The 12,970-nt window shown below is 40.0% G+C and overlaps 1 protein-coding gene across 4 annotated transcripts in view; it reads left to right on the plus strand.

Annotated features, from left to right (window-relative positions):
• The window catches only part of fermt2 (FERM domain containing kindlin 2), a 34,677-nt gene that overhangs the window by 11,700 nt on the left and 10,007 nt on the right, over positions 1 to 12,970 (plus strand). For 2 of the 4 annotated variants that reach the window (XM_046855471.1, XM_046855472.1), the window contains exons 3-8: positions 1,382 to 1,615; positions 7,768 to 7,896; positions 9,664 to 9,696; positions 11,617 to 11,842; positions 11,933 to 12,035; positions 12,365 to 12,472. In XM_046855471.1, the coding sequence (XP_046711427.1) occupies positions 1,382 to 1,615; positions 7,768 to 7,896; positions 9,664 to 9,696; positions 11,617 to 11,842; positions 11,933 to 12,035; positions 12,365 to 12,472 (833 nt within the window). The remainder of the gene's footprint in view (positions 1 to 1,381; positions 1,616 to 7,767; positions 7,897 to 9,663; positions 9,697 to 11,616; positions 11,843 to 11,932; positions 12,036 to 12,364; positions 12,473 to 12,970) is intronic. The other 2 variants (XM_046855473.1, XM_046855474.1) reach the window with 1 other exon arrangement.

The raw sequence follows: 12,970 nt of genomic DNA on the forward strand, positions 1-12,970 counted from the left end.
GTCTGCAATGGTTATTAGCAATGAAAATTGTATTATACAACCACAGTCCACCCATGACTCAGGAGAAAGTTGGTTAGGTTCTTAAAGATTGTGTCATATTTCAAGACCTGCAGATCATATAGCCTTTGCCTTCACTCCATGGAACAGATCTTTGTAGACCTTTTCTTGTTTCTGCCTCCTAGGATTACGCTTATGTTTAGCTGGTCATTGCTATGTTATTTACGCTCATACACATACACACCCCAGTTGCTCTATTGTTAGCCTACAGCTGTGGAAAAGAATCGGTTTTTGAGCAGCCTGTGGAACAAAGAGAACGCTTGAACCTGATCTCCTCGTTCTCTCACGCAAGCAACAGTTCTTTCCCATTCAAACGATTACCTCAAACTAGCCCCTTTTATACTCCCCAACCCCCCTGCATCATACATGATTGGCACGATGTTTCAGCTCAGCTCTGTCCCATAAACACTGTCCCCTGTTAAGGCACTTGAAGTGATGTCATGTTTGACGAGAATTCCCTGGAGGCACAAAGTAATCCCCCTTCGGATGCAGTGTCGCACCCCTGTCATTTAAACCCCTCGATCTTTGTGCTATCCTAATGGCCTGTTTGTTGGTTCATATATCACTCCCACTTACCCACTGACCTTTTCTCACCACATTAGCTGTATTTACATACAAAGATTTCCACTCGGCCGGATAAATTCAGAGCGGTTTACCCCAACCCTAAACTCAGAACACGGTGTCTCTGTGTAAATGCAGCATGAAACCAAATGTTTCATATGCCAGGAGCATCATGTAGTGCAAGTGTGTTTCATAGCGGTTCATATAACCTCTACATGCATAACAACTAGCTAATGTCAGTTCAACATCTTACATCGATCATGCATAACATTATGACCAGCGGTCTAATATTATGTTGGTCCCCCTTTTGCTGCCAAAACAGTCCTGACCTGTCGAGCATTAACAGCATTACCTTCTTCAGCAATTTGAGCCACAGCAGCTCATCTGTTGGAGCGGACCACATAAGCCAGCTTTCGCTCCTCCACATGCATCAACGAGCCATGGCCTCCAATGACCCTGTCGCCGGTTTTCTGCTGTTCCTTCTTAGACGACATAACATGTGCTTTTAGAACTGACTGCAGGGAGAAGTTGTATCAGTTGGATATCTACATGCCTTCTTAACTTTAGTTATGATGAATAGTCACCTTCATTAGGCTGCATCACACCACCCTGACAAATTCCACTAGCAGTATTCCACTTTTGATCAGATTATTAGACTGCATGTGCGCATGTAAATATTTGTATACAACTTTTCCATATTTCATTAAATTCCATGGTGCTCCTCGTTTATTACTTCTTATATTTTGTGTGTATTTGTGTGCAGATGTCAAGAAGGACTGGTCAGACCATGCACTGTGGTGGGAGAAGAAGAAGACGTGGTTGCTGAAGACTCACTGGACGCTCGATAAGTATGGCATCCAGGCCGATGCCAGGCTACTTTTCACTCCCCAGCACAAGCTGCTGCGCCTGCAGCTGCCCAACATGAAGCACATGAAGGTCAAGGTTAACTTCTCAGACCGTGTCTTCAAGGCTGTGTCGGACATCTGTAAAACCTTCAGTAAGTGGTGGATTTTGTTTTTCTGATATACAGAGGGTAGAAACTGGAAACTTTGTGTTCTGCAAACCCCATTTTTTTTAATGATCTATTTTTTCTTCTGTTGAATTTGGTTCTTTTGTTTCAGGTTCTAATGTCTCCTATTGCATTCATTTAGAAGGTTTGGTGTACACCAGTAGATATGTCATTGAGAAGCTGTTTCTCAGCTTGTCAATGCAACAGGCTATTGGTCTATTTTACACTGTCCATATTTAGCCCATTTGGCCATGACTAGGGGTCAGAGGTTAAATGTAGTCGCTTTCAATATCGGTCTGTGTCAGTGCTCGAGATCTGCTGAACTTGGATTCGAAGGTCAAATACTAAATCTTGTTGAGTGGTAACTTCCAGCTGCTTTGTACTTCACAGGCCTCTAGTTGGTCTAATAGTTTTTTTATTTAAGGTATAAATACTGATATGAATGAGGAACTGTTATTTGTATATATGAGAAAAAATTGCTTGGAACAATGTTTTTTTTAAATAATAAACACTTAAATGTTTACAAATTAATGAATTAATAAATTAATGTTTATTAAATTTTGGGATAAAAAAATGCCCAGAAATGAACAGAAATTAAATTACAATTTGTTAAATGTTCACTTTAAGGAGCATCGTTTGTATTTTAGGAGCAATGGGAATGAAGCAGGAATATGGCCTGGTTGTGACACCGGTCCATGCTGAGCCATGTGCAAATATGAATTTTTCTCTATTAAATAGCTTCACTCATGTTTCTTCAATAATGTGCTTCATTCAGACTTAATATGGGTAGTTTTCTTATCTCTATACTGAGTATTTGGCCCATTTTTACTCTACAAGTGTAAGCAATTGAAATTCTATGTTGTATCAATACTGGATGTAATATAATGTAAGTTAAGGAAGCTTTAATAAAACTTTGCAACAACACTATTCGAATTAATGTTATGTGCTGGGTGTATTTTGGTGGTGCAGAAAAGTGTTGGAATATATATTTTTAAGCTTTATTTATAATGTACTTGTTCATGCAGCTATCAAGGTTAGCATGGAGATAACACTGGGTTATGTATGTACCTTTTCCAAGTTTGGCATGCCACTGTCTCTGGCATAACAAATCTTATTTTAGACTCAGCGTGATACAGGACAAATTGCTCTTGGCTGACTTTACACATGACTGAGTGACATGCTGTAACTTACAGTGCCTGGCAAGATGGTACCTCTGTGCTCTTTAGATTTTATATTTTGCTCCTTTTTGAATTCTGTGCAGTAAAGACTGAAATGCTCCTAAAGCTTTGTGTTTGGAAATTTTAAGCCGTTTCACACAGTTTGTCAGTTTCCTGTTCTAGTGACTTTTGCTCGCTGTGTGATGATGACAGGAAGTTTACAGCCTCCAACTGGCTGAAGCTACAGACAGATGAGAGAGCGCTGGATTCTTCTTGCAGCTGTGCATTAGACAGTCACTATTCAGTCTTGGGTTCTCATATGCTCCTCTGGCTCCCTATCCCCCACATCTAGTGATGGATTTTCCTTAGAAATGTCTAGTCCTTTAATCAGTTGGTCATGCAGTAGCAGATTCCCAGAGTTCACTCCCCTGCTGAAATTATTAATGGACCATTTGTGAGTTGTAGTTTTGGAACTTGTCCAAACTCCATCTGATGTGCTGCAATTCTACCATGTTCTCAGCACAAATGTTTGGTCCATCTCAAATGATCACTATTCAGGGGCACTGGTACAGTTACTGTAAGATGGGATGATCTGAAACATTTAATTGCAGGTCCTTATTGGGGCAAGTGGAGCTAAAAATGTCTCATTAATGAAAATTTTAGCGTTTACAGCTGTCAAGTCAAGTCAAGTTTATTTGTATAGCGCTTTTCACAACAGACATTGTCTCAAAGCAGCTTTACACAAATCAACAGTGATGGTGAATGGTGTGCATTTGTCCCTGATGAGCAAGCCGTGGCGACTGTGGCAAGGAAAAACTCCCTTAGATGTTATGAGGAAGAAACCTTGAGAGGAACCAGACTCAAAAGGGGAACCCATCCTCATCTGGGTGACATCAAGAGTGACTGTCAAGGGTGACTGTCAGGAGTTCTTTCTTAACAAATTATCAGGCTCCCAAACGATTCAAGAATTCGCCCTATTGTTGGGTTGTGAGCTGAAATCCTAATGATGCCACTGCCATCAGCAGTCCAAGAGAGTGTAATTCAGTCTGCACTCTGGGTGGGAAGGACAGCATTCCTCCTCTCGCTCTCTTTCTCTCTCATCAATCAGTATGAAGTGCACTCTGGACTGTACAAAAATAACAGAAGAATATCATTTTTAAACAGTCCAATATAGCTACGAGTCAGCATAATTATTAAAGTAAAACGATTTAAGAGGCTGTTGGAAGCCTGGTGTCATGTGAGGCAAGAAACCTGTTTTTGTGTTTGGATCTGAATTATTTGAGATATGTCAAAGTGGTGTTTAAAAAAAAAAAAAATAAAAATAAAAAGATAAGTAGATGTAGTGTAGCAGCATATCCGAGTTGAGTCAGTGCTGTTGTATTAGTATTGATTGGTAGAAGCTTGTCTATAAGGTACTTTAGCTACATTTAGAGTTTTGTTGTCTGTCAGTGTTTCTTACAGCTATTTTTGTTTGTGTACAGAATATTGGGGGCACAGCCAATGCCAAGAATTTGGGCATGACTCGGTAGAGCTGGGAGACACACAACACAACAGAGCAACTCTTTTTGTCCTGTTGCAAAGATATATTAGCTTGCAGGATGTTTGTCCTTAATGCTGGTCATGCTGGTTTAATTGGTGGCTCCAGCATGTCTTGCTGTCTAGTGACTGTTAGTGTAACTATTTAAATAATTTTCTTTTCCAAAGAAAAGCTTGTTCTCTGTTAATTTTATACATCAAGATATTTTGAGCCTTCCACACTCTCATATGAATCTACAGTATAGTGTTTTTCTGTCAGTAATTTTAAAGGTATGATGCAGTTCAGGCCAGAGTTCTCTTTTAAGTAAATGATCCACTAGCCCAGTTTTGCGAGGTCCAATACGTGGCAACAAGGAATGTGATAAATTAGGATCGATATAAATGAGTCTTGGTTTAGTTGTGGAAACCTCAGTGAAGCTAAATATACTGATAAATTATTTGTAAAGGTTTATCGGTATACATGAGCAGCTTCTAAAACGATAATTAAGTGGAAAGTGGAGAGTATTGGATCAGTGGCTTTGACTGGGATTTATCACTCCATTGGGAATTTCAGCACAGTTTTACACTGAAATAGAGGACGTTGTCCGAGCTCAAAAATCTTTGGTTCACCGAGCGACTGACATTGTTTGTACAATCAGCTGGCAATGAGCGTCACATGGCTGTCCAAACATTCATGAACATGCCCTTATGTGCACTAGTTTGCAACAGGAAAACAAGCCAACGTATGAACATTGTGATACAATGAGCTGTTTAAAGCTCAAAAGGATGTTTTGGAGCATTTCTGTTAGCGGTTGACAAAATGTGGTTGGTTATTTGCAGTGTGTGCCACGTGAACACATTTAGTGACTATGTACCAGACTCTGTAGTGTAAACTAGGAGCTTAGATGCAGGACAATATACAAGTAAAATAGTCACTGATTCATTAACTCAAGTCATGAAATTGTATAAATGATCTATTTACTGTACTGGTGTTGGAGCTGTTGCCCTCAGTCTTTCAGTTAGCAGGTGCTTTTTAGTCAGACTGTATTACATTCTGCATTCTTGTCATTACTGTTGCCTTTTTTTTTTTTTGCCTTTTCATGTGAGAGATGAAAAGAATATCTTTGTGAATTATTTACCCCCTCTAACAGCCTTCCAGGAGAGTGTGGAGAAAACTACTCCCATCAAACTGGCTGCTGTTCAAACAGGTGCTTCTGCTTTGTGTGTAACAGAGAAGCTAGGTGCTTATCTTGGGTAGGTTTAGTCTAGAGGGCGTGTTCAAGTGTAATGTGCTTGTGCAGTGAATCTGTGCAATGTCACTATAACTTTTTGAAATATTTTAAGCCCCATAATTCGATCAACTCGTAGTTTTTACATGTGCTTCGATTTCAAGATCTTGGCCTTAGCTATGACGAAACCCTTTCATTCCCTTCTTCAGTCAGCCTGCCTGCGACAGCCTCGCCTGCTCACATGGCTGTATAAGGCCAGAGTGAGTACAGCATAAGAGAGAATACTACCATCTGGTAGTTCTTAAAACCTCTGGAATGCTTTTGCTTTAGTAACACAAACTAAACAAGCATTTCGCGCCAAGCCAAGAAGTCTCTCCTCCCCCTGACACACACTCCTTCCCCTCCCTGGATGTCTGGCTGTGGAAAAGTGAGGGGAGTTCAGGCTGTCTTGCAGCTGTACTTTTAATACTAACTAATAAAGAACAATAATTCTTAGAAGAGGACAGTGGGCATCAGTCAATAAAACACTATTTCAATTACTACAAATATTTTTAAGGCAATCCTTTAGCCGGACCTGCAGACAGAAAAATATCTACATTCAGGCCAACTTGAAAAGCATTCTTAGATGTGCAAAAATGCTCTAATATCTCTTCTCAGTTCAGCCAGCAGGGGAGAAGTAGAGGATCATATGTGCTGTAGTCATCACAGCCTGAGGAACACTCTTTTCTGCTTCTCTGATCCTTTAGACAACCTCAGAAAATAATACCCAGCAAACTATGATTGAAAACGGTGCAATGGTTATATGAGCAGAGATTTCTGATTCGTGTCCGTGAAGATTGTCTCATAATCGGTAATAAAGCCAGAGTATCCTAATAGGGTGGGTCGTACATAATGTTTGTGGCCCAAACGTGCAGATTTCTGAAGAAGAGGGATTACAGATGGTTTATAGAATGCTTTCCTGTGAAGAAGTGAATTAACAGTCTGCATTAAAAAAAAAAAAGTTACAGTGCATAAATGTTTTAATGGGCAATATGTGTAATATGTTGCTGATTAGTGAACGAAGATCAACATAATGTGGGCATGGGATTACTATTGAAGCAATTTGCATGTTTTGAAAAACAAGGGTATGGGCTTAATCAGTTATATTTAGCACTGTGTTCTTAGCTTGTGTTCTTGTTCCTCAGAAACCTTAAACAAGGTTAAAAATGGTAGCTAACAATGCAATAATGTATGGCTGGCTTGTGCATTTATACTGACACAAACAAGTATATACATTCCTAGATAGGGGTCAACTCAACCATAGTCCTTTTCTTTATAAGAGTGTGTCTGAGGTAGAACATTGTATTTGCACCCTCAACAAAAGGTAAGCGAGTCATTTAAAATAAAATTACGCTATGAGCTGTGATGGTCTTTTCAACTAAGACCTAATCCATTGAGTCCAACTAGTATCTATGTTTTGTCTTAATATGCTAAACTGCAAATTGACCTATTGTGCTAGCAGAGAGTTGTGTGAGACGTTATGCTGGTTGATTGTTTTTTTTTTTTTTTTTATATCAATAAACACATTAATTTATAATAGTAAAAGTGTGTAGTAATTTGAGTAATTTCACATGGGTGAACAATATACCAATTAAAAAAATATTTTTGTTTTTCTAGCAAGTCACCAATGAATTCTTGAATGCACAATGCAATGCATATGGTTTTTCTCTCTCCAGATGTTGGAAACGAGAAGAATGAAACACTATTTGCCTTTTGAGCATACTACTACTAACTAGTAACTGAGTACCTTCTAGTAAATATTTTGCACTTAATGTTGCACATGTGCGTTTTGAGTTTAGCATAGTTCGGTGTTCCTTTTTTTGTTCGTTTATTTTATCTGATGTAGCACCATGGTCCTGGGGGAACGTTGTTTCATTTCACTGTGTCCTACACTGTATGTGGTTGAAAAAAAAAATCTGACTTGACTTAAAACAAATAGTCTGTGTTCAAGGTTTAGTGATTTGTAGACTCTCAAACAGAAGTGTAATATTCTCTTTTTATTTTCTAATATTATCATTTGTTTTTTATTGATCTTGCAGATATGTCTTTTCAAATGTTTCCCTGTCACAGTGTGCTAAGCTTTTTGTAAATCTACATTTGACCAGTGTGCTATCAATAAACATGAATTACAGTTTATGTTGCAGAATGAATGTTTAGTTTATTGTGATGTAAAATTCAAATAATCTCCTTTGTCTTGCAGATATCCGCCACCCTGAGGAGCTGTCCCTGTTGCGCAAGCCTCGTGACCCCAAAAAGAAGAAGAAGAAGCTGGAGGAGTATGAAGAGGAGGCTCTGGAGCTGGAAGGCCCACTGCTTACTCCGGGATCAGGTACATCTGCCTGTGCTCTCTCTCTTGCTGACTTGCTCCATCTCACTCGGGTCATACAGTTTCAGATTTCCACAGAGGCAACTGTATGCGTCTATACTGTGATGAATCGCTATACAGTGTGTGCTAATCCATGGCATTTTCAAACACAATCTTCTGTAGCTATAATGTCAGTCTGGTAGGACTCAGTACCTAAAGGATGTTTGACTTTTAACAGGCTCAAACATAATTTTAAATACTGAGCAGTTGTAGATATTGGTGAAAAAGTTCAACTAAAGCTGTTTTAGAGCTTAGAAATATTACCTTATATTCCCTATATTATTAGCCTATAATGGGTCTTTGTTTATGTTTAAGATATAGTCATGTGTTTAACTCCTGTTCCTTGTCGTACTAAGAACTTTATAATTCTTTCACATTTTTAGCCTAGCTCTGAAGATTTTAATGGTAATTCCCTGAAGTTTTACACATTCTGCTCCACGTCAGCAGAGTCATAGGCTGTAGTTATGGTTTGGCCAAACTAGATTTGTTTTGGCTTAGCGTGTAATATATAACATATTACATATATAGGAAAATATGTTTTTAGTGGGTGGTTAAACTGCAGGGAAACAAAAGGCAGATTATTTTCAGCATATGCTCGCAGACGAACATGTGGGTATGGAACAAGCATTTGATTTGCAATCATAATGCATGGTCTTTTTGGCTGTTGTGACCAAATACTTTAGATTCCCCACATATTTGGTCACAGTGCCATTTTGAAACAGACTGGGCAGCCATGAAGCAACGCCCCACAGCATTGAAGTAAACCCACTTTAAGAGGCACCATAGCAGGCTACTATCTCTAGACAAGGTTGTTGCCAAAATTCATGAATGGAGCTCATTGTCCCACCCATGCTCCACCCAGGTCCCCAGAACAGCCATCACCCACATAGATACAGCCTGCAGGCCTAGGATGTGAAGCAGAGGGGTCACAGAAGCCCAGTGTGCAGGGTTACTGTTTCTGAGCTCAGGCCTTCACTGTCAATCCTGCCCTTGTCCTTTCATTATTAGCATTTAACCCAGGACTGACCCGTATTAGAATTGAGCAGGGATGCATGGTGTGTATGAGATCTCCATGTTTCGCTCTACAAAACTCTTTCTGAGAACCGAGCGCTTATAATTTCCACAACAGGAAACAAGTTCACATTTGTTTACCACCCATCGGGAAGGGCTTGAGCAGATAAGAATTACTGCGATGCAATCAGATGGAGTGGGCTCTCATCATCAATCAGGACGAAGATTAGCTTACCCTCTCTTTCTCCTACACTTAGGTGTTGATGTGTAAATTGTGGGGCTTCCTTCTAGATTGTGTGCCTAATGTAAAGAGTAACCTCTGCAAAACAGAGGTATGTAATTCTGCAAGGGTTTACTTAGCTCGGGTGGAGAAATCTGGGAGTGGAGCACGACCTCAGAGCTGAGTGGTTTGGTAAAAATGACGACGTTTTACCAGGGACATTGTCTGATTGATGTACTCCTCGAACTGACTCATTAACCAAAGAGGGTGACTAGCACTGGGTAAAATATATTCATCCCGCATCCTTGCCCTCCCTGGTGACCCAGACAAGGCCAAAGTGAGTCACATTCTGACATTTGAGACTGGTTTCCATCAGTGGGCTGTTCTCTTTCTCCATGTTCTTTAACTTTTTTCTTTTTCCCTATCTGTTAATCTCTATAATCTCTCCAATCTTTTTTTATCTTTTATTTTCTTTGCTTTTCCTTATCCCTTCACTATAGCCTCTGAGGTCATATACATCGGACCTGTAAAAGGTAAGACTGTTTCTCTGTGCCTCTATGCACTGCTTTTTCCACGTCTCAAAGCACTCGAGCTGACGCCCGCCAGTTAGTAAGATGGGGAGGTCCCAGCTTGGTTCTGCTGGATCTCAGATGATTTGAGAAATTGAAAATGTCCATTAAAAAAATTGCAATTCTCACAGTGCTTTTTGTTTTGACCCCCAACCCTCACACACAAACAAACCCCTTAATATTCCCTGAGAGTTCATTTCCCTGACTGACCTGATCTGTGAGGTCAGGACAAGGAGTGACTGTGAAGAAAGCAGATGAGGCTACGGATTAGCTTGCATATTTGGTGATTTCAGTTCTTTGTTTGATTCAAAGGGGCATTTTATGCGGCTTGGTCGGGATTGCTAACACAATATTTACCAGCTGGTATGCAGTACAAGATCAGGACCCCTATATATTGCGTATATCTATTCATTTTCAAACAAATCCTATTTTATCTCAGTGTGTGTGATGAGGATAAAGGATGTAAACATTCTTAGAGCCAGACCATGTTGACACTCTCCAAACCGTAAACTGGGTAAAATAAACACACTGACCTGCTGCTCTCTCCAGCAGAGCTGCTGTTCTTATCAGCTTTCTTTGCGAGTTTAGCATTCCTTTAGGGAGCGGAAAACCCTTGTGTGACCTTCTTGTGAGTTTATGAGAACCTCCACAAGTTCTCCCCGAAGGCTTGTGGGTGCACTGCTCCTTTGGATCTCCCTCTTTTCTCATGACCTCCCCCCCCTCCCTTCCACAAGCCATTTCCTGCCCTGGTGGATCACTGTGGCTTCACGCTGCTATGCTGGTGGCTTGACGTGCCTGTCTCTAAGTCAAGGGCTACGACCTGCCTGTTTTTTAAGCAGTAAAGTAAATGAATAAAATGTGCCGCAAATGTGTAGTTTGTAATGAGTGGCCCTGACCACATTTACATGCATGTTTGGTAGGGTGACCCATTTAGTTTTGGTCCTGTTTGTCATCTGTTTGTGATGTACAACCCAATGATGCTTTAGGGGCGGGGCTGGGAATAAATGAAACATTTCTTTAATGTAACTCTATATGTCGATAGTATTAAATGAGTAGTCACAATTGGTCTGATCATTTTAATGCTTTTATTCATCTGATAACCACATTTAAATATCATTTTATTCTATATAAATTAGGAACCAGAATTTTGTCTCTGAATAAAGTTTGTACAGTTTTGCAGTGATTGTCCTCGCAAGGATTGCAATATAATGTGTGTAAATGTGGTCACTTTGCAATTTATTTTTGTAGTCATGCATATGTGGGTTTTATATCCAGAAGAAGAAGGGTTATAAAACTGCAAATTGTCCATTATATTTTTCTGAACTCTTATTGATTGATGTGGTTGAGGAAATTTGTGTCTGAAAATTTCTGAAAATAATGAGAACATTTGTTGTAATTATATACTAGAAATGTATCAATGTATATAAGGCTTGGAATAATGATTTTACAGCTTCACAGCCCATTAGCACAATTCGTATTTAGCATTTTTCTTCCCACCGTGTTGTAAGCCATGCTGGCTGTCACAGCCTGAGCTCCAGAACCCCTCATGCTTCTGGTTGTGCTGCTTGCTGTGTTTTGCACCCAATGTGTTCGAGTGTGTATTAATGTGCATCAGCATGTTGTCTCATTGCTTAAGGTTGCCATCCATTTAAGGCGTCACATCAGTGATTGTGTGTGAACAGTATTTTCACTTGTTTATTGCATTAAGTCGTTTTGTGTTCTACTACCAGAGGGGATTAATAACGCAGTTATATTATAATACAGTTGTGCAATAGTCTTGGGCTATCATTTATAGAGTTTATGTATTGTATAGCGTATGTACAAAGAGCTGAAAGGACAGTTGAAATTGAAAGCAAACCTCTGATTGCATATTCTTTATTTCAGGCAGTATTTATTCGAGTCCTGGCCTCTACAGCAAGACCATGACCCCCACCTATGACTCTCGTGATGGCAGCCCACTTTCCCCCACCTCAGCCTGGTTTGGGGACAGTCCGTTGTCCGAGGGTAACCCCAGCATCCTCGCTGTGAGTCAGCCAATTTCCTCACCTGATATACTAGCTAAGCTCTACAAACCACCCTCCCTCCTCGATAAGGCCAAAATAAATCAGGGGTAAGTCTGGAAACATGGTTCTAATAATTGTAGTTTGTTAAATAGTAATAATCAGGTTGTAATATAGCTTTTTTTATGTATGTTCTGAAGGTGGCTGGACTCCTCCAGGTCTCTAATGGAGCAGGATGTTAAAGAGAATGAAGTTCTTCTTTTGCGGTTCAAATATCATAGCTTTTTTGATCTCAACCCCAAGGTGAGAGTTTATTATTTGATCCTACACTGCGGTATAGTAGTTCAGCACAAGTCTGCTAGATAATTCGTTTTTCGTTATAAAGCACATTGCTCTTTTGAATGTTTAGATTATTAACCGTATTGTGTTGATTAGAAAGTAATCAGTTATGCTGGAAACTGTAAGTGTTTTTATTAGACAGTATTAACACCTTGTTCACTTTGCTGAACTGTTAGCAGTCAGGTAGTTGTTGCAGCTGGCACAGTGGGTGTGAAATTGAGGAAGTGGTTTTCAGACATGTCCTGTTTGCTCAGCTGGGATGAACAAGCTGTGCTGTCTCTTGCACCCCGCAGTATGATGCCATCCGGGTTAACCAGCTATACGAGCAGGCCAAATGGGCCATCCTGCTGGAGGAAATCGAGTGTACTGAGGAAGAGATGATGATGTTTGCGGCCCTCCAGGTAAATAAGAGTGAAAGCTTGTGTGTGTGTTCGTGTGTGCGTGCATGCATGCATGTGTGCGTATGGATTCCAAAGGGTGGGAGGTGTATTTCTAAGGCCTTATTAGGCAGCGAGATTGCTTAGTAAGCCAGTGATGAGTGAGTGTGTGCAGTGTTTATGTTGAGCTGCCTGCTCTTCTGCACTGTTAATGGATTGACTAGGCTGTGTGCCTGTTGTTGGCTAGGGTTAAATGCTGTCCACAGATGTGTGTGTGCTGTTACAGCTTCTCTTTGGTGCATAAGCAGTGCTTAGGCTTAGCTTTTCCAATCTTTCTTTGTAGGTGGAGCTTGTATTCTTTACGTCTCACAAGATATTTGTCAAGTTTAAGAGCATGGACAGCCTTGAGGTGTTTGTACATCTGGATGTGAATTTACATTTAATTGAATGAGCCTTTGCTCAAAGTGACAGTTGGTGCATTTGTGTAGGTCTGTATATATATATATATATATATATATATAT

Source organism: Silurus meridionalis, chromosome 8, assembly GCF_014805685.1.
Source record: "Silurus meridionalis isolate SWU-2019-XX chromosome 8, ASM1480568v1, whole genome shotgun sequence".
In the NCBI taxonomy this organism is placed as follows: domain Eukaryota; kingdom Metazoa; phylum Chordata; class Actinopteri; order Siluriformes; family Siluridae; genus Silurus; species Silurus meridionalis.